At 42.3% G+C, this 23,750-nt stretch overlaps 1 protein-coding gene and 1 long non-coding RNA gene across 9 annotated transcripts in view; one reads left to right on the forward strand and one right to left on the reverse strand.

Moving 5' to 3' along the window:
• The first annotated feature begins 5,760 nt into the window (after positions 1–5,760).
• LOC128327940 (methylsterol monooxygenase 1) lies at positions 5,761–18,456 on the forward strand. Of its 4 annotated transcripts, XM_053257344.1 has the most exons (7): positions 5,846–5,916; positions 7,006–7,118; positions 10,837–11,143; positions 11,744–11,892; positions 12,846–12,972; positions 15,756–15,910; positions 17,538–18,456. In XM_053257344.1, the coding sequence occupies exons 3-7, from the start codon at positions 10,886–10,888 to the stop codon at positions 17,743–17,745; spliced, it is 897 nt and encodes a 298-aa protein (XP_053113319.1). In that variant the 5' UTR covers positions 5,846–5,916; positions 7,006–7,118; positions 10,837–10,885; the 3' UTR covers positions 17,746–18,456. The 4 variants fall into 4 exon arrangements, with proteins under 4 accessions (XP_053113317.1, XP_053113319.1, XP_053113318.1 ...); XM_053257342.1 differs by lacking the exon at positions 7,006–7,118 and having other exon boundaries at positions 5,761–5,916; XM_053257343.1 differs by lacking the exon at positions 7,006–7,118 and having other exon boundaries at positions 5,869–5,936.
• The window catches only part of LOC128327941 (uncharacterized), a 39,559-nt gene continuing 22,966 nt past the window's right edge, over positions 7,158–23,750 (reverse strand). For 2 of the 5 annotated variants that reach the window (XR_008308910.1, XR_008308909.1), the window contains exons 2-6: positions 20,064–20,188; positions 15,441–15,549; positions 13,594–13,688; positions 11,198–11,302; positions 7,158–9,571 (exon numbers count right to left, since the gene is read on the reverse strand). This is a non-coding gene — a long non-coding RNA (uncharacterized LOC128327941). Of the gene's footprint in view, positions 9,572–11,197; positions 11,303–13,593; positions 13,720–15,440; positions 15,550–20,063; positions 20,189–23,750 lie in introns of all 5 variants that reach the window. The other 3 variants (XR_008308911.1, XR_008308913.1, XR_008308912.1) reach the window with 3 other exon arrangements.

A 23,750-nucleotide genomic window follows, 5' to 3' on the forward strand; every position in this document is an offset into this window, starting at 1 on the left:
AGGCACTGCGTTGCGGTGGTTCCGGTCCTTTCTTGAGGGGAGGGTTCAGAAGGTGGTGCTGGGGGACTACTGTTCGGCCCCGTGGCCGTTGGCCTGTGGGGTCCCGCAGGGATCGGTCTTGTCCCCCATGCTGTTTAACATCTACATGAAGCCGCTGGGAGAGGTCATCCGGAGATTTGGACTGAGTTTTCAGCAATATGCGGATGACACTCAGCTCTATCTCTCCTTGTCATCTGATCCTAGGGAGGCGGTTGATGTCCTTAATTGGGGGCTAGAGGCCGCGATGGATTGGATGTGGGCTAACAAACTGAAATTGAATCCGGATAAGACGGAGGTACTGTTGGTCAGTAGGAGAGCCAATCGGGATGAGGAGATTTTAGCGGTTCTGGATGGGGTTGCACTCCCCTTAAGGAGCAAGTACGCAGCTTGGGGGTACTACTGGACCCGGCTCTGCTTTTGGAGGCTCAGGTGGAGGCGGTGGCCAGGGGTGCCTTTGCATGGCTTCGGCTGGTGCGCCAGTTGCGTCCCTTTCTCAAGAAGGCAGATCTGGCCATGGTTACCCACGTCTTAGTCACGTCGCGGCTGGATTACTGTAACGCGCTCTACGGGGGGGGGCTGCCCTTGAAGAATATCCGGAAACTACAGCTAGTGCAAAATGCGGCAGCGAGGGTTCTATCCGGAGCTGCCCGTTGGGAACATATCACCCCCATTTTGAAAGAGCTGCACTGGCTGCCGGTTTGTTTCCGGGTCCAATTCAAGGTGCTGGTTTTGACCTTTAAAGCCCTAAATGGTTTGGGCCCGGGGTATTTGAGGGACCGCCTGCTCCCAAGGGTTGCTGCCCGCTTGACAAGGACATCTGAAGGGGCCCTGCTCCGGGTGCCGACAATGAGGGAGGCCCGGCTGTCGTGCACTCGGGACAGGGCCTTCTCTGTTGCTGCCCCCAGACTCTGGAATGCTCTCCCAGTGGCCATTCGTTCCTCGGACTCCATCACGGCTTTTAGAAAGCTTTTAAAGACTTGGCTTTTTACCCTGGCTTTTACATGATCGTTTTCTACTGCGGCTTCTCTGTGTTTTTATTTGTTGTATTTGTTGTATTGTTTTTATGCCTGTTTTTATATATTTTTATACTTTTAACATGATGTTTTTATTGTCTTTTTATTGTATGTTTTTAACTTTTGTAAACCACCTTGGGGTTATCTTTTTAACGAAAGGCTGTATATAAATGCAAAAATAAATAAATAAAATAAAATAAAAAATTTAGTACAGTTGTAGTGAGTGACATACAGGGACACCTCAGTGGTGTAGTTTGTAATGATGTCATCCACCCTGATCCAAGCTGGCAGGCGCATAAACATTTGAGGTGCAAGAGATCTAACTTGTGGACCTCGATTTAAACCAAATTTATTCCAGTTGTAGAGACAGTGAAAGGAAATCAGGCTGATTAGTTATTACTAGAACAACTTGTTTTTATTATAATGGTGTGTTCTGATTTTTTTTTAAATGCTTCTATTATTTACTTACATTATTACAACAAATGAGTACGAAAAGTGCAAAACACATTAAAAATAATCCAAAGCTTACCAGTTAAACAAGCTTTTGGTTAAATTGAAACAAAAAATATTGTTTCAGTTAAACAAACAAAAGAATAAGAATTGCTCATTCCCATTAGTGTACAGTGAAACAACAATCAATATTTTTACATTGCTTTTCAACAAGTTTCCAAAGCTGTTTACATAGAGAAATAATACATTAATTAATTAAAAATAAGATGGCTCCTTGTCCCCAAAAGGCTCACAATCTTAAAAAAAATAATAGGGAATTGCTTTGACATTTTTCCAAATATTGGTTTTTAATGTTAGGAGACCTTTTACTGTGCCACAGCTGGAAGTCTTAATGCAACGTGGTAAAATATCTGCTTGCATTTGATAAAATTCGGCAGTTGAGCACAGAGTAAAGCAATCATACTTCACTACACGTCTAACCTCAGCACATCATTGTTCAGCCCACTTTTTGGTTTATGTAACTGATCCTTGGCTCTGCAATCTTCAGGAATATAAACAACTTCCTTAATGTCTTGACAACTGAACCTCTGCTATATAGACTGAGACTTAATAGGTCTGTGTTTATAGAGATGCAATACATCTATGGTTCTCTGAAATGTATCTGAATTATGAAGTACTAAAGGAAATGTCTATTTTCCAGATATTTTGCACCTATTCTCACAGACCATATGCCAGGGATGTAGGAAGGTTGGGGTGGGTACTGAGATTAAAAGTGAAGCTGGGCCCCTGCCCGCCCTCAGCAAAAGTGGCACACGCCCCCCCCCCCCCAATATATTTACTGCAGAAGAACTGTAAGGACATGGTAAAGAACAAAGCATACCCTTTCTCTCACTTGTATGCAAATAATACCACAGGCTCCCTATAGATGCTGACTCTTACAATTACACAAAGGCACTTGTATGCATGCATCTCCCTGGCACAGAAACATTTTTTAAAAACTTGTATACCTCAACTTGAAGCTGAGATGGTTCTTCCAGTCAGGAGCCAGCAGCATGCCAGTGAGTTACGGAGGCAGGAGGGGAAAGTGAAGAGTTCTTGCTATTGCCCGATGGGTGGGCCTCCCAGACTTGAGAATTTGTCTTGCCTTTGTTCGGGTATAGCTACACCCCTGCCTTACATCATAATAGGTAATTTTGAAACATAGCACAAATGGAATGTGTACAATGCTGCTGTTGAAAATCAACTGCAATATTTATAAATTCTACAATTCCCTTAAAAATCTTAGAATTCAGACTTCTGCATGATTTTTTTTTCAATACAACAAACACATGCCTTGCTATTTATCAGGTTTAGTCTTTCCATTCCTTTCCCTTGCTCTTTCTTCTTCCATATCACTTTGTCATTTGCAGTACTGGCATTTTTATTTTTTTTAAGTAAAGTACAGAATGACAAGGAGGCAGAAATGTGAGAAGGAAGGGTTATTATTGCTGCAGCCCCAGATAATGCTCAGGCTGTAATTTCTGTGTTTTGGACAACCCAGCCTTAAATTTTGCAGTGTTTTATTTGAATCACAGAGAAATAATGGGCTACTTCAAACGATAGCAAATGGCAAGTATTTTTCTTTGAGTGCTATGGCTTAGACCAATAGGTATGAAAAGAAGACTTCATAGTTGTGAATATTTTCCTCTAAAATATTCAGTGGTGTTTTGAAGTACTATTCACAGTTCTCATTAATGAGCAAGAACACTTGAATTTCTTGTGAGGAAGGAAAGTGACAAATGGAATGTGAGAAGTTCAAGCAATCACAGCAATTTGTTGTTCTGCATATTCTGTAATAACTGCTAGATATCACTTCCCTTTAGACTGTGTTTATTTTGAGGCATCCAGGAAGTAAAATGTATGGACTGTATAAGTTAACTGTATAAGGACTATACTAGTTACTGTTGGCATTTTAAGATGCTAATAAAATGACACTGATTTTGTGTTACGAATATCAGAAAAAATGTGAAATGAGATGGAAGTGAACCACTTCGACCTGCCATAAATGAGGAACTGTGTGATCTTATATGCAGTGCTCCCAGTCCCCTTTCAACAGCCCTGAGCCATTTTGAAAGTGCGGTATAAAAAAATTGAATAATAAATAAAATTCTTCATCAACCTCAACACCAAGATTCTCCTTCATGTTTGGCTATAACTGTGTCCATAGGGTTAAAACTTGGCATGGACATAATTGCAGATTTATAATGAATGTATGGAGCTCTGTTTTACTTGCATGGCATTTAAAACTCTTCCTGTGTAACTTTAGCTGCTATTAATGACAATGTATTGTATGTGAACATGTTTGTATATTTTAAAAAAAGGCATTCTGATGCTTTAAATATGACCACAATTATTGTCATTTTGACCTATTTTCTTTAATAAAACTTTACATATTTATGTTTTCTAAAACTTTTTTGGGACATGTTACTCATAGCAGGAAATCTGCTGATTTTCTGACAAATCAAATACTATTAGTTTCCTAATCATGGTGTGACTATTTTCTTAAAGACAAACTGAAGAAAGGATGACAGACATCCAGATTAACAAAGTGTGGGTGGAAGAGAGTTCTTTCATGGTACAAAGGTGGGGTTATCAAGCTGTCATTTAGGTACAGGATAGCTTGATATGTGTAAGAAGAGGGGTGGGGAAGAATGTCGGAATAGCATAAGAACTTACTTGCTTCTGAGTTCCACATAGTCCTCTTTAATAGGGGCCAGTTACGTGCTTCTTGGCATCTCAGATCTAGGACATGGTGTCATAATGTTCTCTGAACATATTTTGCTATTATTAGTCATTGATAATTATCCTGCTTTGACTCCTTGAATAATAAAAAAAAATGATTCAAATGCCGGTTGATCACTATCCAATTCAACGTAGTATATTGTGTGAAATAGTGGTTCCTCGCTTTTTTCTTTGAAGAGGTAAAGAACCTCTAAAGCCCTCAATAGTTTGGGTCCAGGGTATTTATGAGAGCACATTCTTTGTCATGAACCTCACCACTTACTGCAATCGCATGGGGAGGTTCGGTTATGGCTGCCACCAGCTCATTTGGTGGACTCGGCTTTTCCTGGTGATGTGGAATGTGCTCCCTGTCCATATAAGAGCTGCTCTATCTTTTTGGCTTTCTTTTTAAAAAATTGTGTAAAGATGTGCCTGTTTGCTAAAATGTTTTTAGGGTTGTTTTTTTTGTAAAAACTATTAGTTTTATGACATTAAAATGGCTGCTTCTGTCGAGTTTAATTTTAAGATGTGTACACTCCCTTCAAACTTGGGTGTTAGGTAGTCTAAATGTAATAAAAGCTGTGACACAGCAATACATCTTCAGACTGCAGATGCGGGCTTGACAATTTTAAGGGTTTAATTTTAAAACAAACCTTTACACAGAAAACTAGAGCCTATTTCAGGTGTCCAGAGCACATGACACTAGTGCCATGCCCAGAGGCAGTATAAAAATATGTTAAATAAATAAATGCAGTGTAGAAAGCATGGCGGGGTGGACGTGTGTCAGATATGCACGGTAGCCTTATCGAGTCCCAGCTATCCAAATATTCAGCACTTGCCTGTTGCCTCCTCCCCACCCTCCATCCCTTTCGTATGGGCACTTGTTTTGTCGTCTTTACTAGGCCTATTAAAACTCGACACGATTCTTTATAGCTTTTTATTTCGGTGTGTAACATAGTGCGTACAGGCCAGCACAGGTTGTGGTGCTGGCACACTCCTGTCCTGTCTTCTCCAGGTGCCTGCATTTTGCCATCCGTGGGTTGCTGATGCCTGGAATGTTTCGGATCGAAGGGAAGCCTAATGACTGTTTGAGAGGCTGAACTGGTTTTTGGGTAGAGCATTCTGTCCTGTGAACCAAAATTGTAATTTGGTACCGCCTCTAGGCACAGGTTTGCAATTGCGTAAGATCTGGGACTTGGTCCTGAACAACAGCATAATCCTATTTCACACTCGCTTAACATAAGGACCGATGGGGAAGAAGATACGCCAGTCATTTAAAGTGGTTAACCCTTCAGTAGACGTGCAAAAAAACAAAAGAAAAGTCGCTCCCCTGGTTTCCACAGCAACCTTCCGTCGCGGGAACCCTCTCCACCTCGGCGTTAGATCCATGGCCCAGCCTATTGGCTGACCGCCGAGATCTGACTATGCTCACTCCATCCCTTCAGCCAATGGCAGCCCTCGAGACCACTCTGCTCTCGTCCCGGCGCACGCCTGACCGTGACGAAGTCTCGCGCAGTAGCTAATCGGAGCGGCGAAGGCGTTCCTCTGTGGCCAATCAGGGAAGACTATTTCAGGGGCTGGTGCTTACTGTGGTGTGTTCTCGATGCCTTGTTGTAGGTAAAGGTATTGAGGGAAAGTGCCGGTGCTGGCTGAGGTGAGTGAATGCGGAACTGGGTAAGCGAGTGACAGTGGAGCTTTCCTGGGGTGTCCTGGCCCAATTCTCGGGTCTGGAGGGGGCCTAGTGGCGGCTTCATAGGGGCCCCGGTAAGAAGAGCAGGCGTGTGTCTGTCTTGGTGGGCGTTTGGGTAGAAAAGCTCCAAAAGGGGAGTCTCTTTCTTCCTCCACCCCGACCCGTTTTCTGTAAAGCTACTTCTTTTGTGTCAGGTTCTTGGAACTTCAAAAATGGATGCTGTTCCTTTTATAGCTCTTTGTTTCGTTTCGTTTCCAGATATCATCGGAAACAAGACTGAGCTTTGGGTGATTGGGTTGAGCAATGTTGTTTTCGCTCCAAGAGTTATTGGGGAGAGGCACTCGTGCTCTTCTCCAGTGAGCCTAATTATCGTCATTTAGTTATTGGAACACATTTCAATATTTCTTCAGTGGGGCAACATTAATCTCTTTTGCTCTGGCCCTAGCAAGTAAGAATTGCCCAGTTCTCGACGTGGTGATTCCGAAGGATACAAACATTTCAAGCCTTGCAGCAGAAAGCGAGCCCCCTGAGTTTACTGGGACTTGATTAGGGCTCCCGAAGAGCCTCCAGTTCAGACTAAAGATGCTTGTCTGAGGTGTTAAAGTGGGGAAGTTCCTTGAGGTTTACGTCTGTGACTTTCAAGTCTAGCATTTCAAGTAGGCTTGTTAGGGAGCCCTAGTTAAGTCCCAGTGAACTCCGGGGCCTCGCTTCCTACTGTCAGGCTTGTAATGTTTGCATTCTCTGGAATTGCCATGTTGAGAACACTTTACCTTTACCTAATGGTGCAGCGGGGAAATAACTTGCCTAGGGAGCAAGAGATTGTTGGTTTGAATCCCAACCGGCATGTTTCTCAGACTATGGCAAAGACCTGTATCAGGAAGTAGTATGTATCAGGTGCTGTATCAAGTGCTGAAAGGCATAATCTCAAACTGTGTCGGGGATGGCAATGGTAAACTTCTCCTGTAGTCTGCCAAAGAAAACCACATGTCTCTGTGGTCGCCAGGAGTCAACGCTGACTCCACAGCGCAGCTTTACTTTTGCTTTACTTGAAAGGGTACCTGAAAGAGCACCTATGCCTGTAAAAACCTGTCTGGGCATTGAGATCAGCCTTAAGAATCTGCAGGTGTGCCATTCTCACAGGCTTGTTTGGCAATGATCAGCAACAGGTATTTTTAATTTATTTATTTTATTGTTGTATTTTTATATCGCCTTTCATTAAAACAATCTCAAGGCAGTTTATAAAGCACAATATAAAACAACAAAACAGTTACACAATAAATATATTAAACTGGAATATAAAAATACAAATCTAATTAAATGTTTAAAAAATATATACAACTAGCCAAACCTGCACAGAGCATCTGTGCGCTCTTTGTGGCTGGCGGTTCTTTCTTCCCCCGCACCTTCTCATCTGCCCTCTTCCACTTACTGGCAGTGGGGCTGCCTCCTCTCACCGCGGCCGGGGCTGCCACCGCCTCCTCGCTGTGGCCGGCCCAGGCCAGCCCCCTGCTGCCTCCATTAAGATTTCCAAAGATTTTATGTGATGGTGCTGCAGTTCTGGAATGTCCTCCTGAGTTGATCTGCCCGCTCTCTCCCTGGCAACCTTTAAAAAGGTATTGAAAATCCTCCTGTTCTGTGATGAGGCTTTCTCTGAACCTTTTGTTCTTCATTTTTAATGTTGCTACTTAGGGATTTCAACAACTGCTGGTATGACTTGGATGGATTTATAACTGTGTATTCATTATGTGTTCAATTTTAATAGTGGTGGTACCACTTCAGCCTTGTGAGGCTTTTGCACCTAAAAGGCAGGATATTTTTTTGTGAAATCATTAGAACAGATGCAAGTGCAGGGTGGTGGCATTAATCCTATGGTCCTACTCAAGCCCTATCACATCTTTGCTGTAGTAGTAGTGGTAGAGAGGATTGTTGTTGCCAGACAAGTAAAATATGTAGGTCAAAAGCGCAGGGAAGTAAGTATTGCTTGCCACAGTGCCCAAACAGGGTTTGACTAGTATAATTAATGTCTGTGTGTGAGAGAGTGATTTTCAATTAAATGCTATCTTATTTATTTTTAACTTTCTGTTTTATACCACCTTTTCTAAAGCATCACAAGGTGGTTTTAAAAAGTTAAAATACCAAAAAAATTCCATAAAAGCATGTAAAACCTTAAAATCAGTTAAACAGTAAAAACCATAACACCAAAAAACAACCATTAAAAAGTCAACAGAAGCAAGATTGCTGAGAGGCCTGGCAATCCATAAGGGTTTAAAAGCCTGAACAAACAAAAAGGTCTTTAGTATTTTAAAAGCAGCCATGGATGTCAAAGAGCGAAAATTCACTGGGAGAGCATTCCAGCAATTTAGCCTCTCAATTTTGGCACATGGAGCAAAGGTTCTCCCCACCCTCCCTTCAACTATGCAGTTTCCAAAGTGGTTGTATAAGTTCAGTTTTCATAGAATTAAGCCTATTAGTGTAGGAAACATGGTTCACAAAAACTTCCAAGTTCTCTCGAAAAGTAGCCTTAATTTTGGGGATGGAATGGGTTGGTATATTTACTATCTTCTGCATTGGCAAGCAAGGGAATGTAATGGAATACATGGCACAGACCAACAAAGAGCTGCAGTCTAGGTATTCTTCCTTCCACCAGGAAAATTCTTGCATTGCCATCAGTCTGATGGCAAAAGAGGAAATATTTTCTGGAGGAGCTGCTGCACTTAGAATTTTAGTTTGGATACTTGCTATATTATGACATTTTGGGGAGCACAATGCCTTTTAGAAATGTATCAGGCAGAAATTAATCAATTGCATCTGTAGTAAGTGGGGAAGCTACTTTTGTTGAATTTTGCAGATGCAAAAAATATTGAACTGAAATACTAAGGCAAAGCATGAGTACATGGAGCATAATTTGTAAAGCCAGTATAATATACAAAATGCCTTCCTGCTTATGTGACATGGAAGTTAAGGTGACCAGCTTAACTTGTAATGTCCATGCTTCTTGAAGCATGAGTGAAAACTGTAAGCATCTTAACTCCCAACTTAAACTAAAGGTTTTCTATCACCAAGTGTTTAAACCACACTCATTTCAGTAGGAGTTTGGCACCTAAATTGCTAGGGTTGTGAACCAAATGGAAGAATTTAGCACAGCCAGTTCTAACTGCTCAACAATATGCATGTTTATGTGGAGGTTCTGGTGTGATCAGTGAAACTCTGAGCCTGGGTATACATTATACTCATCAGGTTAGTGCAGCCCCACTAGCAGACAGAGAAAGCTGCAGGAATAGAAATATCTCACAGAGAGAGTGGGAGTGAGTGTGTCATAGCTCCTACTGGAGCCTGAGGAGTAGTGGGGAGATCAGAGAGGTGAATCCTTGTCTGTGCATAGCTTGAACCTCTGCCCCAATAGTGATGGTGTCATTTTTCCAGGACGTAGAAAATGGCATAGCTCACCTTGTTTGTCCGTATCCTCAAAAACCTCTGTTTGCACAGGAGCATTGGAATATTGTGGTTGGCCGTAAGGCTAGTGCATACAGTAAGGGGGTACTGCCTCCTGCGATAAGGGTGCTGCTGCGGAGAATAGCCTTCCAGCAAGCGCTCTGAGCCCTCATTCTTCTTCCCCACTCTTTTAGTGAAGCATAGAAAAATTATTTATTTTATATCTGATTTAGATAAATATGATTAGTACTTATACAACTAGCTTTGAGACTACATTAGCAATGGCCTCTTTGGATATTGAGAATTTGCCAAGTAATATTAATTGAAAACAATATAATTGTTTTAATGGTTAAGATTGGCTAATATGGCTATGTTATATCAAGCAAAATTATCTGGTAGTTTTTAGACAGGAGTTGATCTCTATATTTATTTATTTATTCTTTACATTTTTATACCGCCTTTCGTTAAAAGAAAACCCCAAGGCGGTTTACAAAAATTAAAACATACAATAAAAGCAGTAAAAACATCAAGCTAAAAACATACATAAAAACAAGACAGCAGATAAAAAACACACAAGAACAGCAGTAAAAAACGATTATGTAAAAGCCTGAGTAAAAAGCCAAGGCTTTAAAAGCTTTCTAAAAGCTGTGATGGAGTCCAAGGAACGAATGGCCACCGGGAGAGCATTCCAGAGTCTAGGAGCAGCAACAGAGAAGGCCCTGTCCCGAGTGCACGACAGCCGGGCCTCCCTCATCAGCACCCGGCAGAGGCGTAACTAGGGAAAACGGCGCCCGGGGCAAGCACTGAAATGGCGCCCCCCCCAACATACTACATTATACTTAGGTTTTTCCTCACAAGTGCCCGCTGCCGCCGCCAAGCCAGGCCACTGATTGGCTGCCAGGCGCCAGCAAAGCAATGGTGGGGGGGGCGTGGGCGGCGCGGAAGGGACCGCTCGTGGGGGAGGGGGCGCCGATGCTCTCCCTTGACTGCTGCAGCGCTGCTGCACTGAGCAGGAAACATTTGTATTAACAAAAAATTAAAAAAAAAATTTAAAATTTTTTTTTGTCATGGCGGCGCCCCCCACGTGACCAGAAAAGATGGCGCCCGGGGCATGTGCCCCCCCTGCCCCCCCTATAGTTACGTCTCTGGCACCCGGAGCAGGGCCCCCTCAGATATTCCAAGTGTTTTGCATTGACTTTTGGATTATATGTCTGAAAACTAGCAAGAACCACCCATGTCCCTTATGGAAGATGCCCAGCTCAGCAGTTTTACTTTCTTTTTGTGTATGCCAAACTATGCAACAGCTTATTTACTTGGTTGTGTCATATGTGGTATGTTGCCTGAAGAGTTTCTGTGTAGCTTGAAAATTGTATCTACAGCTGGTTGATGTAAAAAGTATTGTCTCTGACATTGCTCTGATCATTATCAACAACTGTGTCTGAAATTCTGCAGATATATAGAATCCTTTGGAGAAGCTATACGTGTGATGTTCCAGAGCTGAATGATGGCAACCAACGACAGTACTGGCATATTGAATTCTGCTTACTCAGCAGTAGAATATGTAGACTCTTTCTTGCCTGAGAATCCACTACAGCAGCCATTTAAAAATGCTTGGATCTATATGCTCAATAACTACACTAAGTTCCAGATTGCAACTTGGGGATCGCTTCTCATTCATGAACTTTCATATTTTTTAATTTGTGTGCCTGGATTTGTATTTCAGTTTATACCTTACATGAAAAAATACAAAATACAAAAGGTAAGATGGAACCACGTATTGTATGAGAAATTCCAGCTCTAACTTCATATTTACCGTAGTTTCAGCCAGTATTGCATAACTTTGGGACTTGCCAGCGTTTGCGTTTCTTCTTCTCCTCCCATCCCCTAGTGTAAGGCTGTGTATTTGTGGGTTTCCTACCTGGAAGGGTGGGAGGAAATAATGTTATGCGCTGCTCTTTTCGGTTGTATTAGCCCTGAAATTATTTTCTCCAATTTAACACAATTTATATGTCTAGATCTTGGTGAATATGGGTAACTGGGGCCAAGCTATAAATCTTAAGACCAAGATCTCTACTAGAAACCAAGTTATAAATCTAAGCTTGAGACAAAGAGCTTACCTTTTTCTAGCTGACTTTCACTAACCTGAAGCCTCTCTCATTCCTCTAAGTAAGTCTGCTGCATTGTTAGGTAACACAGAGTGAAACAGATCCAAACATACACTGAGCTTTCTGTTACCTCAAACTTGGACTATTATTGCTTTCCTTGTAGCTTCAACATCTTTAATACTGACATTGACATATTCTATTTTGTTTTTGTTTATAAAATATGCATTGTTAATTAAATATTTCTTTTTATATAGGAAAAGCCAGAAACATGGGAAAGCCAATGGAAGTGTTTCAGAACTCTTATGTTCAATCACTTCTGTATTCAACTGCCTCTGATATGTGGAACCTACTATTTCACAGAATATTTTAACATTGCTTATGACTGGGAAAGCATGCCACGATGGTAAGTAGGTAGAGTTCAGTTATATTAATAGCATTACACAGTTATGTTTTATAGGGCAGAGTACCTCAACAGATAACACTTCACAAGTATTGCTCTGATTAACCACTGGATGTCAGTATAGAAGAAACTTTGGATCCAAAAATACTTACTTCTCTACTGTACAATAATATCAAGATGAACTCTCCTTATGGCTTTTGAGGTATTTGTGTCATTACAGATTGCAAACTTGACTTGCTTCTGCAGAGTTGACAGTCTCAGCTTGCCCTAGTATATTCTCTTTATCAAGGTACATGCAACACTTTTAATGTCTTAATTGATGAATTTTGCAATGTTCCTTGATTCCTTAAGGGAAGAGAAGCAAATCACTCCAACAGCAGCTATGAGGATTTTCTTCCCATGTTAGCCCTATCCAGTATTGTCTATTGTAGATGGCAACCTAACCATATCATCTACTCCATGTGGGCCTAGCTTTGTTTCTAGGTGCATGCTTGAAGGTTTTGAAAAAATAATTGGCTATATTTCCTTTTCTTAGGAACATGAGGAATTGTTGGGTTCTGGTTTCCTTTTTGGGACAAGTGCTTGAAACATAGTCTTATATATGGTACAACAGGACTACTGCACCATAAGCAACTCAAGTCCTATCACAGACTGCATGGAAGTGTACCTAACTGGAGACAGACCCATAATTATGCTGTATTTAATTATTAGATTTGTTAAAAATAGCTTTTATATCTGTTAGATATTAATGAAAAGTCTATGTAGTATTAATGAGGCTTCTAGTTGTTACTGATTCTTTGTATTCCTGACCTTACACACAATTAACTGTGGTTATGTTTATTAAAAGTAATGTAGTAATAGTTTTGTGTCTAGCAACAGAATTTCTAAAATTGAGAAAAATTGTCCTGGTCTATTGTACCTTCTGTATCAATTAGTAATATTGCTTTCTTTCAAAGGTATGTGCTACTTGCCCAGTGTTTTGGATGTGCTGTGATCGAGGATGCCTGGCATTATTTTCTGCATAGACTCCTACATCACAAGAGAATATATAAATATATCCACAAAGTGCATCATGAGTTTGTTGTATGTATTATTTCAGGCTTCCTAGATTATTTTCATATGCTCATAGCACTTCTACATTATCTATGTATCTGTCATGTGTTTGTTAGTTAATCTTTTTGGAAGTAAGAAGAGACCAACAGGCTTGGTAAACTATTTTCATCTAGTCTTATTTTGCCCAGCAAAGGCTAAACACTGTGAACATGAAAATAAATAAGGTGAATTTGTTCTGTAGCTACTATTGCTGTGGAAGGAAAGATGTTCCTTTTCATCACACCAATGGTAGCTACAAAACAAATACAAAAACCATTTATATAAATTTTCTTTTGCAAGTGACTTCAGATTGTGATTCTAAAAGTGGGTATGTGGGTTTTACTTTGCATTGGCATAATTTTCCTTGTTCTATAGTTAACGTTTTCCTCCTCTGCTCTTCTTGAATAGCTGCCATTTGATTAAATATAACATTCTTGGTAGGGAGCACAAAGACATTCAAACAGCCTCTGTATGCATTATATAGATATAGCTTTAGGCATTATATAAACAGTGTTTTATCACGTAGACTGAACAACAGAGTATATTATAAGCTATCAAATTCTGTACGTGGGGAGGGGGGACTGTGCTGTATGGAAAACTTAAATTATTTACCTACTAGACATGGTTTTGGTGAGTTAAATCTTCTGGAACAAGACTTGCCTGCTGAATCGGTGGCTCATCAGGTTCAGAACCTTTGTGACAGAATTCTGATGGGTAAAAATGGGCACACGGTCAATTCTGGAAAAAAAGATGATTGTATTTGTCTTTTTAAATATAGCTATAAATGCTTCTTTAAAAAAAAATAACCTGGTTCACAATGAAATCTGAAACTAAAGCAAACTTATAGGAGTCTATATCTGAATTCATGGATAATCTTTTTAAAGATTGCATCAATACATCCATGACCCAGTTCTAGCTGTCCCAACCGGTGGAGGGGAGTTGTACATCCAAATGTGCATTTACATCCACAGTTCCTGATCCAGCAAATAGTATTTCATGGAAGCCTGCTTTCATGTGTGGATCTCCTTCTCTGTTGGATCAATTAAGTTGAAGCCTGCTTTTCTATATAAACAAACACTGCTAGAAACACATTTTCTGTAGTAACACAAATGACACAACTGCATTATTTTAGCAAATTATGAACTTATTAGTTATTTTTGGCCCGTTGAACAACGGGCCCTAGTAACGGCTCTCCTGTCCCCCCGCTGCCATTCCCCCTCCCTCCCTCCCAGCTGACCCCCCCCAATTAAGGGCCAAATCGGCCCAGCCACTTGCCCCCGCAGCTTCCACCGCCGACCAACCGCCCGCCCACCCAGCTGCCGATACCTCCTTGCCCCCGGAACACGTCCTCTGCTTGATCCGCTGCTCAATTAACAGAAGGAGAGAGGTGCTCGCATGCAGAGCTCCACTCTCTTTAAAGTCTCTTCCCGAACTGGCGGTTTGGGCGGCAAGGACGCAAAGCGCCAGTTCGGGAAGAGACTTTAAAGGGAGTGGAGCTCTGCATGCGAGCACCTCTCTCCTTCTGTTAATTGAGCAGCGGATCAAGCAGAGGACGTGTTCCGGGGGCAAGGAGGTATCGGCAGCTGGGTGGGCGGGCGGTTGGTCGGCGGTGGAAGCTGCGGGGGCAAGTGGCTGGGCCGATTTGGCCCTTAATGGGGGTGGGTCAGCTGGGAGGGAGGGTCGGCGGCGTCGGCTGCGGGTGCTTTTTTAAATATTTAAGTGGCCTCCGCTCCGCCCCCGGCCTCCGTCTCTTTTGGCCGAGGCAGCGGCTCTGCCGCTGCCTTGCCCAGTTTACCCAGCGCCGATTTTCCAGCTTCTTCGGTGCGGCCGCTTCTGGCCGCCCAAGATGCCTGCCGGGTACCGGCGAGCGTGTCTCCCTTGCCCTGTTCTGGGCCTGTGCTTCGCGCAGGCGCAGAGCAGGGCAGGGAGGCACAGACACACGCTTGGTGTCCGTCCACAGACAGACACCAAGCGTTTTATTAGAGAGGATGCTCTGTCAACAAGAGTGCCAGTACTTTTTTTTCTATTTTAAACTGCTCTTCTTCTTATGCGCCTGATAGCAGCTTTATCTATAGATACTAGCAGGTGATAACTTTTGTCTGAATGCTGTTAAAATTTCCACCTGCTAACTTCTGCAGACCAAACATTTGTTAAAAACACAGAAGGAGGCTAGGAGTATTTACTTCCCATCTTGTGGACATTCACTACTAGCCATTGCTTCTGGAAAGTTCTGGGTATGTGCAACCAATCCTGTGTGTTTACTTGGATGTAAATCCCACTATAATGTTGTCTTTACTCCCAAGGATAACAACCTTGGTCTTCAAGGAGACAATCGTGCTTGGTGTTCTTGGATGTGTATAGAAAAGATTCATTAATCGTTCTCTCCCACAACGTGTATATTTTATACATTTCTGTTCTTCCTCTCAATAATGGCTTCGCAGTACTGCACTATACAGTACCTGAGTGTGTTGCTGATGTTTCTTACTATGTCTTCTGATTGTTTTGCTTGAAGTATCCATGGCTACATGCTTCTAGGTGATTTTATAGCATTTCAGGAGCAGTGTAGAGCTAGGAACAGTAAAGATACTCTTATGGAGATTGAGCTACATTCAGATCCTGGGTTCATGTTTCGTTACAGGGAAAACAGGATTCTCCTAAAACATTCAGATTATGTAGAACGCATCAAATGTAAAATACTAGCATATTTCTGGATGTGGCAGTGCACAATTTAAAAAACAACAACCCCACTAATCATTTTCCTTCTCCCTCCTTAGGCTCCATTTGGGATGCAAGCAGAATATGCACATCCTTTAGAAACTCTAATCCTCGGAGCTGGATTTTTCATTGGAATAATTGTCTTTTGTAATCATGTGATGCTTATGTGGGCATGGGTCATTTGTCGCTTGATGGAGACCATTGATGTCCACAGGTAATATTTCATGGTTTAGAAACGTATAGCCAGCAAGTAATGTCTGGATAGGAATCTTTACTTGATTCTAGACACTAACAATGTAAATTTCTCCCTCCCTCACAACACTAGAACTAGGGGTCACCCCATGAAACTGAAGATCAGGAAATTTAGGACCGACAAGAGGAAGTACTTTTTCACGCAGTGCATAATTAATCTATGGAATTCTTTGCCATGGGATGTGGTGATGGATGGCTTTAAAAGGGGCTTAGACAGATTCATGGTGGACAGGTCTATTAGTGGCTACTAGTCTTGTGGCTGTGGGCCATCTCCAGCCTAAGAGGCATGATGCCTCTCAATAGCAGTTGCAGGGGAGCAACAGCAAGAGAGAGGACATGCACATACCTCTTGCCTGTGGGCTCCCCAAAGGCATCTGGTGGGCCACTGTGTGAAACAGGATGCTGGACTAGATGGGCCTTGTGCCTGATCTAGCAGGGCTGTTCTTATGACTCCTAAACATTCTTACTCTTAAGTATGTATTTTAAGGCTAGAGCCCTAATGGAGCTTGCTGTCAAGTAGATGCATATAATATCCCATGATAGATATATAAATAGACATGATTTGATTAAGGATGGCTTACTGGAGTTTGACTTGCAGCAGAAGGTATACTGTTAATGCAGCTCTGCACAGTGTAATATACAACTACTGTAGCATAGGAACTACTCAAACACAATCTAGATTCTTATGGTAAATATTGTACTCTCTTAAACAGCCTTCAGTTTGTAATATAATGGTTTGATTCTATGCTGCTCTCTCAGATCTGGATAAAATTTGTCACAGTGCATCTTGGAAACATATGTGAAAAAAAACTTAATGTGAGTTAATAGCACATGGGAAATGTAGAAAGAAGTCTGCCTAGGCTAATCAGTAAGATCTATCACCCTAGGCCCCATATCTGCTTGACTACTTCCACTTGCATCTTCCAGTTTGCCTTGCCAGCATCAGCCTTGTCTTTCCTTGTCTCTCTTAGCTGTTCTACAGCTGTGCCTGCCGCAAGTGTCATCTTTCAGCCTCTCAGTTTCTGGATTGATTAGCAATAGTTGCTGCTTGTGCCTAGTTCAAAGGGAGGTTAACTTGCTGGCAATCTAACAAATCATATCTCTTTTCTCCCTTCCCTTGGGGGAACATTCATTCAAACATCTATCCCTTGGAGACCTTCCTCTCTGTATTAAAATTGAGGTCTTCATAGAACCTGATTTTATGTGATATTCTTGCAGGGAATATATTTCTGTATATTGAGTACAGAAGTAAGACGTGTACTCCAGAATACTATTTAGAGTTGTTTCTGCACCTTTAACTTCAGAAGTGTGGGTCCAGTGGAATAATGTTGATAGTGTACTCTTTATAGAGGTTTATCAACTCCACAGTTGATAGTGAAACCAAGCAAATGTATAAACTTTTAGCCAGTATTGAATAACTTCCTGTTCTTGGACTACAATTTCTATCATCCCCAGCTGTCTGCCATTGTGGCCAGGAATAATGAAACTTGTAGTCCAAGGCAGCTTTTAGCATCATTGCAGTTTGAAGGAAATGTGGAAAATGCCTTTATCAGTATTGTAATACTCTTTCTCTCTTTTTTCCTCTTTAGTGGCTATGATATTCCTCTGAATCCTTTGCATTTGGTGCCTTTTTATGCTGGGACTCGCTTTCATGACTTTCACCATATGAACTTTATTGGCAATTACGCTTCAACCTTCACATGGTGGGATAAACTCTTTGGTACAGACTCTCAATTCAATTCTTATACCGAAAAAGTGAAGAAACAGCAACATATTGTGGAAAAGAAGACCAAATAAATTTCCTATTAGAAAGGGAAATGGGAGCACCCAGTAGATGGAAATGGCTGCCATGTGCTTTTGGCTAAAACTGGAAGATTTAACACATGTTGCAACCGTAAAGCAAAATTTTGCCTTTTTTCAGAAGCCTGAGAGCAAGCCTACTGAGTCTTGGCTATGTAATAGGAAACAGCATTAATTATATCTTCCTAATGGGAATGCGTTTTCTATTTTATACATAAGTAAAGCATATATATTTAAGTAAAGATTAAAAATGAAAGTCTTAAATTTTGAAGTTTGTTTAAAAAAACATCTATTAGTCGGACAGAACAGCATTTTGGGCTATAAATGTTTGAACTCATTTTGAAATTTGTGAAGTGCAGTCATGAAACTGGCTTTGCCAGTTTTCTACTTTGTAATTTATGGTTTAGAACTTCCTTGGGAGCAAAAATACTGAAGAGCAAATAATTTGCACATGTTCATAGTTCATTCCAAAACTTTTCCCAGACTGGGGTAATTTCTTAGATATGAGACAAATGATTTTAGAGAAGCTTTTTTTTCTTTTTAATCTGCTGGGAAGAGTCTTTTGGTAGTGTATGTAATGTTACACATAACTGTTAGCAAACTACTGAATTGCTATATTTTGTGACTGGAAAAAACGTAGAGTTGATTTGAAACCCCCCCCGCCCCCAATGTTTGCTGTGCAACAAATAAACCCATATTGATATTCAAGCTATACTTTCCTGTCCCTTTTGTAACATGCACATCCATAAAGGCTTCATGCTGGAAACATGGTGTTGCTGTAATTGCCCCATGTGTCAACATATCACTATATGGTGAAGATTTCTGTGGCAAACAGAGCCATGTTGATCAATAACACAAATCAGGGAATATGCAGTCACACCGTAAGCATAAGATGACTGCGTGTTGCCTGATCTGCTCTCTTGATGAACATGGATTTTTAACACCATATAGTGATGCAAATATAGCGATACTATTACAATTCGATGTGAAAAACAAGATTAAAATGGGTGAGTAGTTCTGATTCACTCCTAATTATTACATATTTAATAGCAATTTGACAAATTGCAACCTTTGCAGTAAAAGGAAAGCAGGAATGCCGCACTGAATGCCAGCTTTCCTCCCCTGCTGTACAGTTCTGCTCTGTTTATATAATGTTTATCTATATATGCATACCCATGGCTAATCCCATGTATGGCAGCTCTCGCGAGAGCTTGGAGAGCTGCCGGATAGACTAGCCACGGCACTGGTGGTAGAAAACAGTGGCAGCGGCAGCAGCTGGCCAGCGGGGGAGAGGGGAGAACAGTGCCAAGAAAACAGCGGCGGGCGGGCGGAAGAACGAGGCAAAAACAGGCGGGCGGAGAAGAAGGTGGCAACAGGCGGGTGACAAAACAGCAACAGCTTGGGGGGGGGCGTGGTGACAGGCAACAAACTAGAGGTGCAGATGCTCTGCGCCCAGCCCAGCTAGTATTTATGTAATATTTCTGCTTTCAAGAATTAAACAAGGTCTTTCAAATCCTTCAGTCAATATGCATGCCTCTGTGCTAGGCAAATAAACACCAGCCTTATTACAATAGAAACTAGCTGAACCCGCACAGAGCATCTGTGCAATAGTTTACTTCTTGGGGTTTAGTTGGGAGACTGCGATTGGTTGTTCCTTCCTTTTCCGATGTTTTTCTGCAGTCCTTTCTGTGCATCAGTACATTTTGTTCTAGGTTTTCTTATTGGGGCGGGGAGGGGGCAGGTGCATCAAGTGTATGCACTTGTGTCATTGCTGGTCCGTTGATGTTGGTGTTTGTTCTTATAGCTGGTTTTGGCTTGTTGTTGTGTCTTAGCTTGTTAGTGTATAGTAAGTGTCTTATTGCCAGTGGCTGGCCCTCACGGTCCCCATGGTTTTTTTCTTTCTTGATGGAGTGATTGGGAGCAGAGGGTTCCCTTTTTTAATGGGGTTTCAGGAAGACTGTATGGGATTTTGGGGGGGGGAGACTGCCAGCAGCTGGCCCACACGGTCCCCAGGTTTGTGGGGTTTTTTGGAAGGGGTCACTGGGAGCTGAGGGGTTGGTTTTGGTGGTGTGTGTTTTGTTGTTTTGTTTTGTTTTTTGGTGGTGTGGGGTGTGGAAGACTGGCTGTTCAGACCTTCACAATCCCAAGGTATGTTTTTTGGGGGAGTGGGGGCAGGAACAATGGCATTGTTTGGGCCAAACTGGTTCTTTCTTTCTGGGGCGGGAAGAAGCTCAGCAGCGCGCCCTCACAGTCCCAATGGTCTTTAACGGCCCTCACAATGTCGATCTCCCACCACTGTATTAAATTCGATTTACCCTAGCCAGTGTCGTCGTCTCCGTCATTTTCTCCCGGCGATTTTGGGCTTCATTTTGACGGCAGTTCGTTCATCGTCGTTTCTCTGCCGCTTTCCACTTACCGCCAGCCAGCCTGTTAGCAGAACCTGCACAGAGCAAATGGGCACATGTGAAGGCCAGGCACCCCATTCCCCTCCTCTCGCAAAGCAGGCAAACTTTTTAGTCCCTCAGTCCTCAATACCAGGCCCTAGCCGCCCCCTAGTACCTGCTTGGCCAACTGCTCGCAAAGCAGGCGAACGTCCTTGAGGGCGCTCCTTGGGTTCTCCCTCCCTGTTGTCATTCAGCAGTTCCTCAGTACCGGCCCAGCCGCCCTCTCGGGCCTGCTTGGCCAACTGCCCGCTCCTTGAGAGCAATCCTTGGGTTCTCCCTCCCTGTTGTCCTCTCGCTGCCCTTTCTGTGGTCCGGTTTCCTACTTTCTTTCTCCTGTCACCCGACTCTGGCTGTCCTTCTTTCCCCCAACTCTGCCTTTCCTCCATTCCCCCGAGTTTGTGATTCCCGCCTGCCTCCCTTGCTGCCGCTCCCTCCCAAGGCAATTTTTCTAGGCATCCGGATGCAGTTCCCTACGCGGTCGGCCATAAGAGAAGTAAATATATAGATTCTGCCTTGATTTAGGCGTTTATGAAGATACCCCAACACGTATTCACATTTAAAAAGACACAAAGCATCCATTGAAAGGAAACTAAAACCACCTGTGATTCTGGATAAAGGAAAATAATGTTAGCTATGGTAACACTTGCATGTGACAGTATGTTCCATGAATTATAATTGAACTAGATTGCCAAATACGAAGACCATTTGTAAACACATCAGATAAAATGTATGGAATCTGACAGTAAATCCAGTTTTTAAAATGTGTTTTACTACTGCTTTTCATTTGCTGGTCGAATGACCGTAACAATAAAGATTTGATTTGTACTGCTTTTCAACACAAGTTTTCAAAGTGGTTTACATAGAAAAGAAGAGGGTTTCCTGTACCCAAAGAGCTCATGATCTGAAAAGAAACACAAAGCAGAAACCAGCAGAGCTGATCTACCTATTGCTCAAAATGAGGTAGAAGACTTCTGGACCAGGGATATGCATGAAATGAGATTAGATGTCTGAATCGCTGCACAATCCCTTTAAAACCGAGGGTTTCCGCAACCCCTTTAACACGGAGGAGAGCAGGTCCATACCTGCTGCTGCTGCTCCTCCTACTTCCGTTAAAGCGGTGCTCCTGCCAGCTATGATCGTGTGCTAGCAGGGCGTTTCCCAGCTGCCTCTGCAGAAGGGGCTGTGGAAGCCCCTGGTTTTAAAGGGATTGTGCTATGATTCAGATGCCGAATCACGTTTTGAGCACATCTCTATTCTGGGCCATATGACTTCAGACAGCAGGTATGACTGTACTGTGTGTCATAACTTTGCTCTGTACTTTTGCACTAAAATTCCCTGAATGCTGAAAGCTAATACATTAGACATGAATTTCACTATACATATTGAAAGGTAAATTTTGTTCCTTTATAAAAATTAATATCTGAAATGAGATCACATGCAAGATTTCAGCAGCTACTCTTACTTATTTATTTTATTTAACACATTTATACCCTGCCCCTCCAGTACATTACTGCTCAGGGCAGCTCAGAACATTTATAAAACTGTTAAAATATAAAATGAGACTAGTAAAATTAACCAAATTAAACAAGTTAAAAATCCAAACTAAAACCACAATCAAAATTAGCATTTAAAATTCCAAATTAAAATCTTAAAGCTAAAAACTAAGAATTATAAAAACTAAAGAACCTACCAGATATACACAACAGGTGAAACATTTAAAATGCTTCTGTGACTAGGGAAAAAATTACAGCTTTGATAGTTGGGGAAACTGCCATGGCAATCTTCAATGTGTCCCCATCTCAGATGCTGTATGGTTCACAACAGCAAAATACTTGCATGAGCAGTCTCCCTGGAAACATGGACAGAACCTGAAAGATACCCCCCTTTTCTCACAGAGCCCTTCTGCACAGTTAACGACCCCATGACATCCAGAAGACAAGCATAAGGTAATCCTTCTTACCTGGAATGCGGCTGGGTGGGCCGCATCTGTAAGGAATGCCCAATGTACTGATTTCCTGGCCCGCCATAACATCATCCTAATACAGGAATCATGGACAACGGAGGAAATATTGCTTAATGGATTCCTTTCATACTCGGTTAGGGCTGAACCAGGAATGGGACAAGGAAGATCAAAAGGCAGTTTGGGGATACTTGTCTCCATTGCTCTTAGTGCATCATCAAGATCTCTTCCCCCACTCAAGTATTATGCTATGGTAGTGTTAATCCAACTCAAATCATTGCTCCCTGCTCATAATTAACACCTATCTCCCTCCACAACAGCGGAAGTCCCAGCTAAGAACCATCTGGGCCAAATTGGAAACCTATGCTGTGGACCTCAGTCTTTCTCACCCTGATGCACTGGTGGTCCTGGCTGGTGACTTCAACACTAGATTGGGCCCTGATGATCACATTCTGTATATGAAACATCAATGCCCGCTCCCACTGTGAGGATGGTGGATTGCTTCCCAATTGAATTGCAAAGGACCAGAGATCAAACTTTGTGGGACTCTGTTTGGCATAAACAGCAACTAAACTTAACCTTTTCATTCTAAATGGTACTGTCAAGGAAGATCAGCCACGAAAATTCACCTATCTATCAGGTCTAAGAATGAGCACTATCGACTATGTGATTGTCTTCAGGGATCTGCTTCCTTTTGTAGAGAGCCTGGAGGTTGCTCCAAAATTTGAGAGTGATCATCTTCTGATCTGCCTCCAGCTAAAGCCTCTCTCCTACCCAACCCACACGGAGGACCACTACCAACCCCCAGTATCATCAGCAGGGAAAACCCTTTGCTATGCCAAATGGACTCCCCAATTAAACCAGGTGATAACCGGGCTGCTTGCCTTGGAGCGCTTTCAGCATCTCCAACAGGCCCTAGTAACAGTCGAACCCCCTGATGCACCTGTGGAGATCTACAAGATCTTAGTTGAGAAGCTACAACTGCACCTAAAAAGGAAAAGCAGTGCAACCCTGGTGTAGTAACATAATCATTCCAGACCATGGTTTGATAAAGTTTGTGTTAATGCTAAGAAAGCTCTCACTACCTCCTACTAGGTCTACAAAGCCAGCAGTGGACCAATGGCAGTGAAGGACCTACTCCAACAGAAGGGGAGATATAAACAACTGGTGGCCAGTAAGAAAAAAAGAAGCTATAAAAGACAACTGGTCTCATCCAGGCAGTCTGATCCAATGGCACAACTGCGTTCTGGCATATCACCACATGCCACCATAGAAACGGCACAACCCAACTAGATTGCCATATTCCCCCAGGGATTTGGGGGAAACACTTCTATGAACTTTACAAGGATCACTCTGCAATTGATGGACACCCTGGGCAAGCTATAGAAAACATGATGGCGTGGACACCAGTGACGACAACCGAGATCAAGAGCCTTGTCGCCCAATTGAGAACCAGGAAGGCCCGGGGGAGGACCTGATTCCACCTGAGGCCATTAAAAACAATCTGGAATGGGGGCCCCCACTCTGGTCTCACTATTTACTTTCATTGATAGACACGGCCATATTCCCAAGGACTGGGGGACAGCAATCATGGTTCG

This window comes from Hemicordylus capensis, chromosome 5, assembly GCF_027244095.1.
Source record: "Hemicordylus capensis ecotype Gifberg chromosome 5, rHemCap1.1.pri, whole genome shotgun sequence".
NCBI lineage: Eukaryota > Metazoa > Chordata > Lepidosauria > Squamata > Cordylidae > Hemicordylus > Hemicordylus capensis.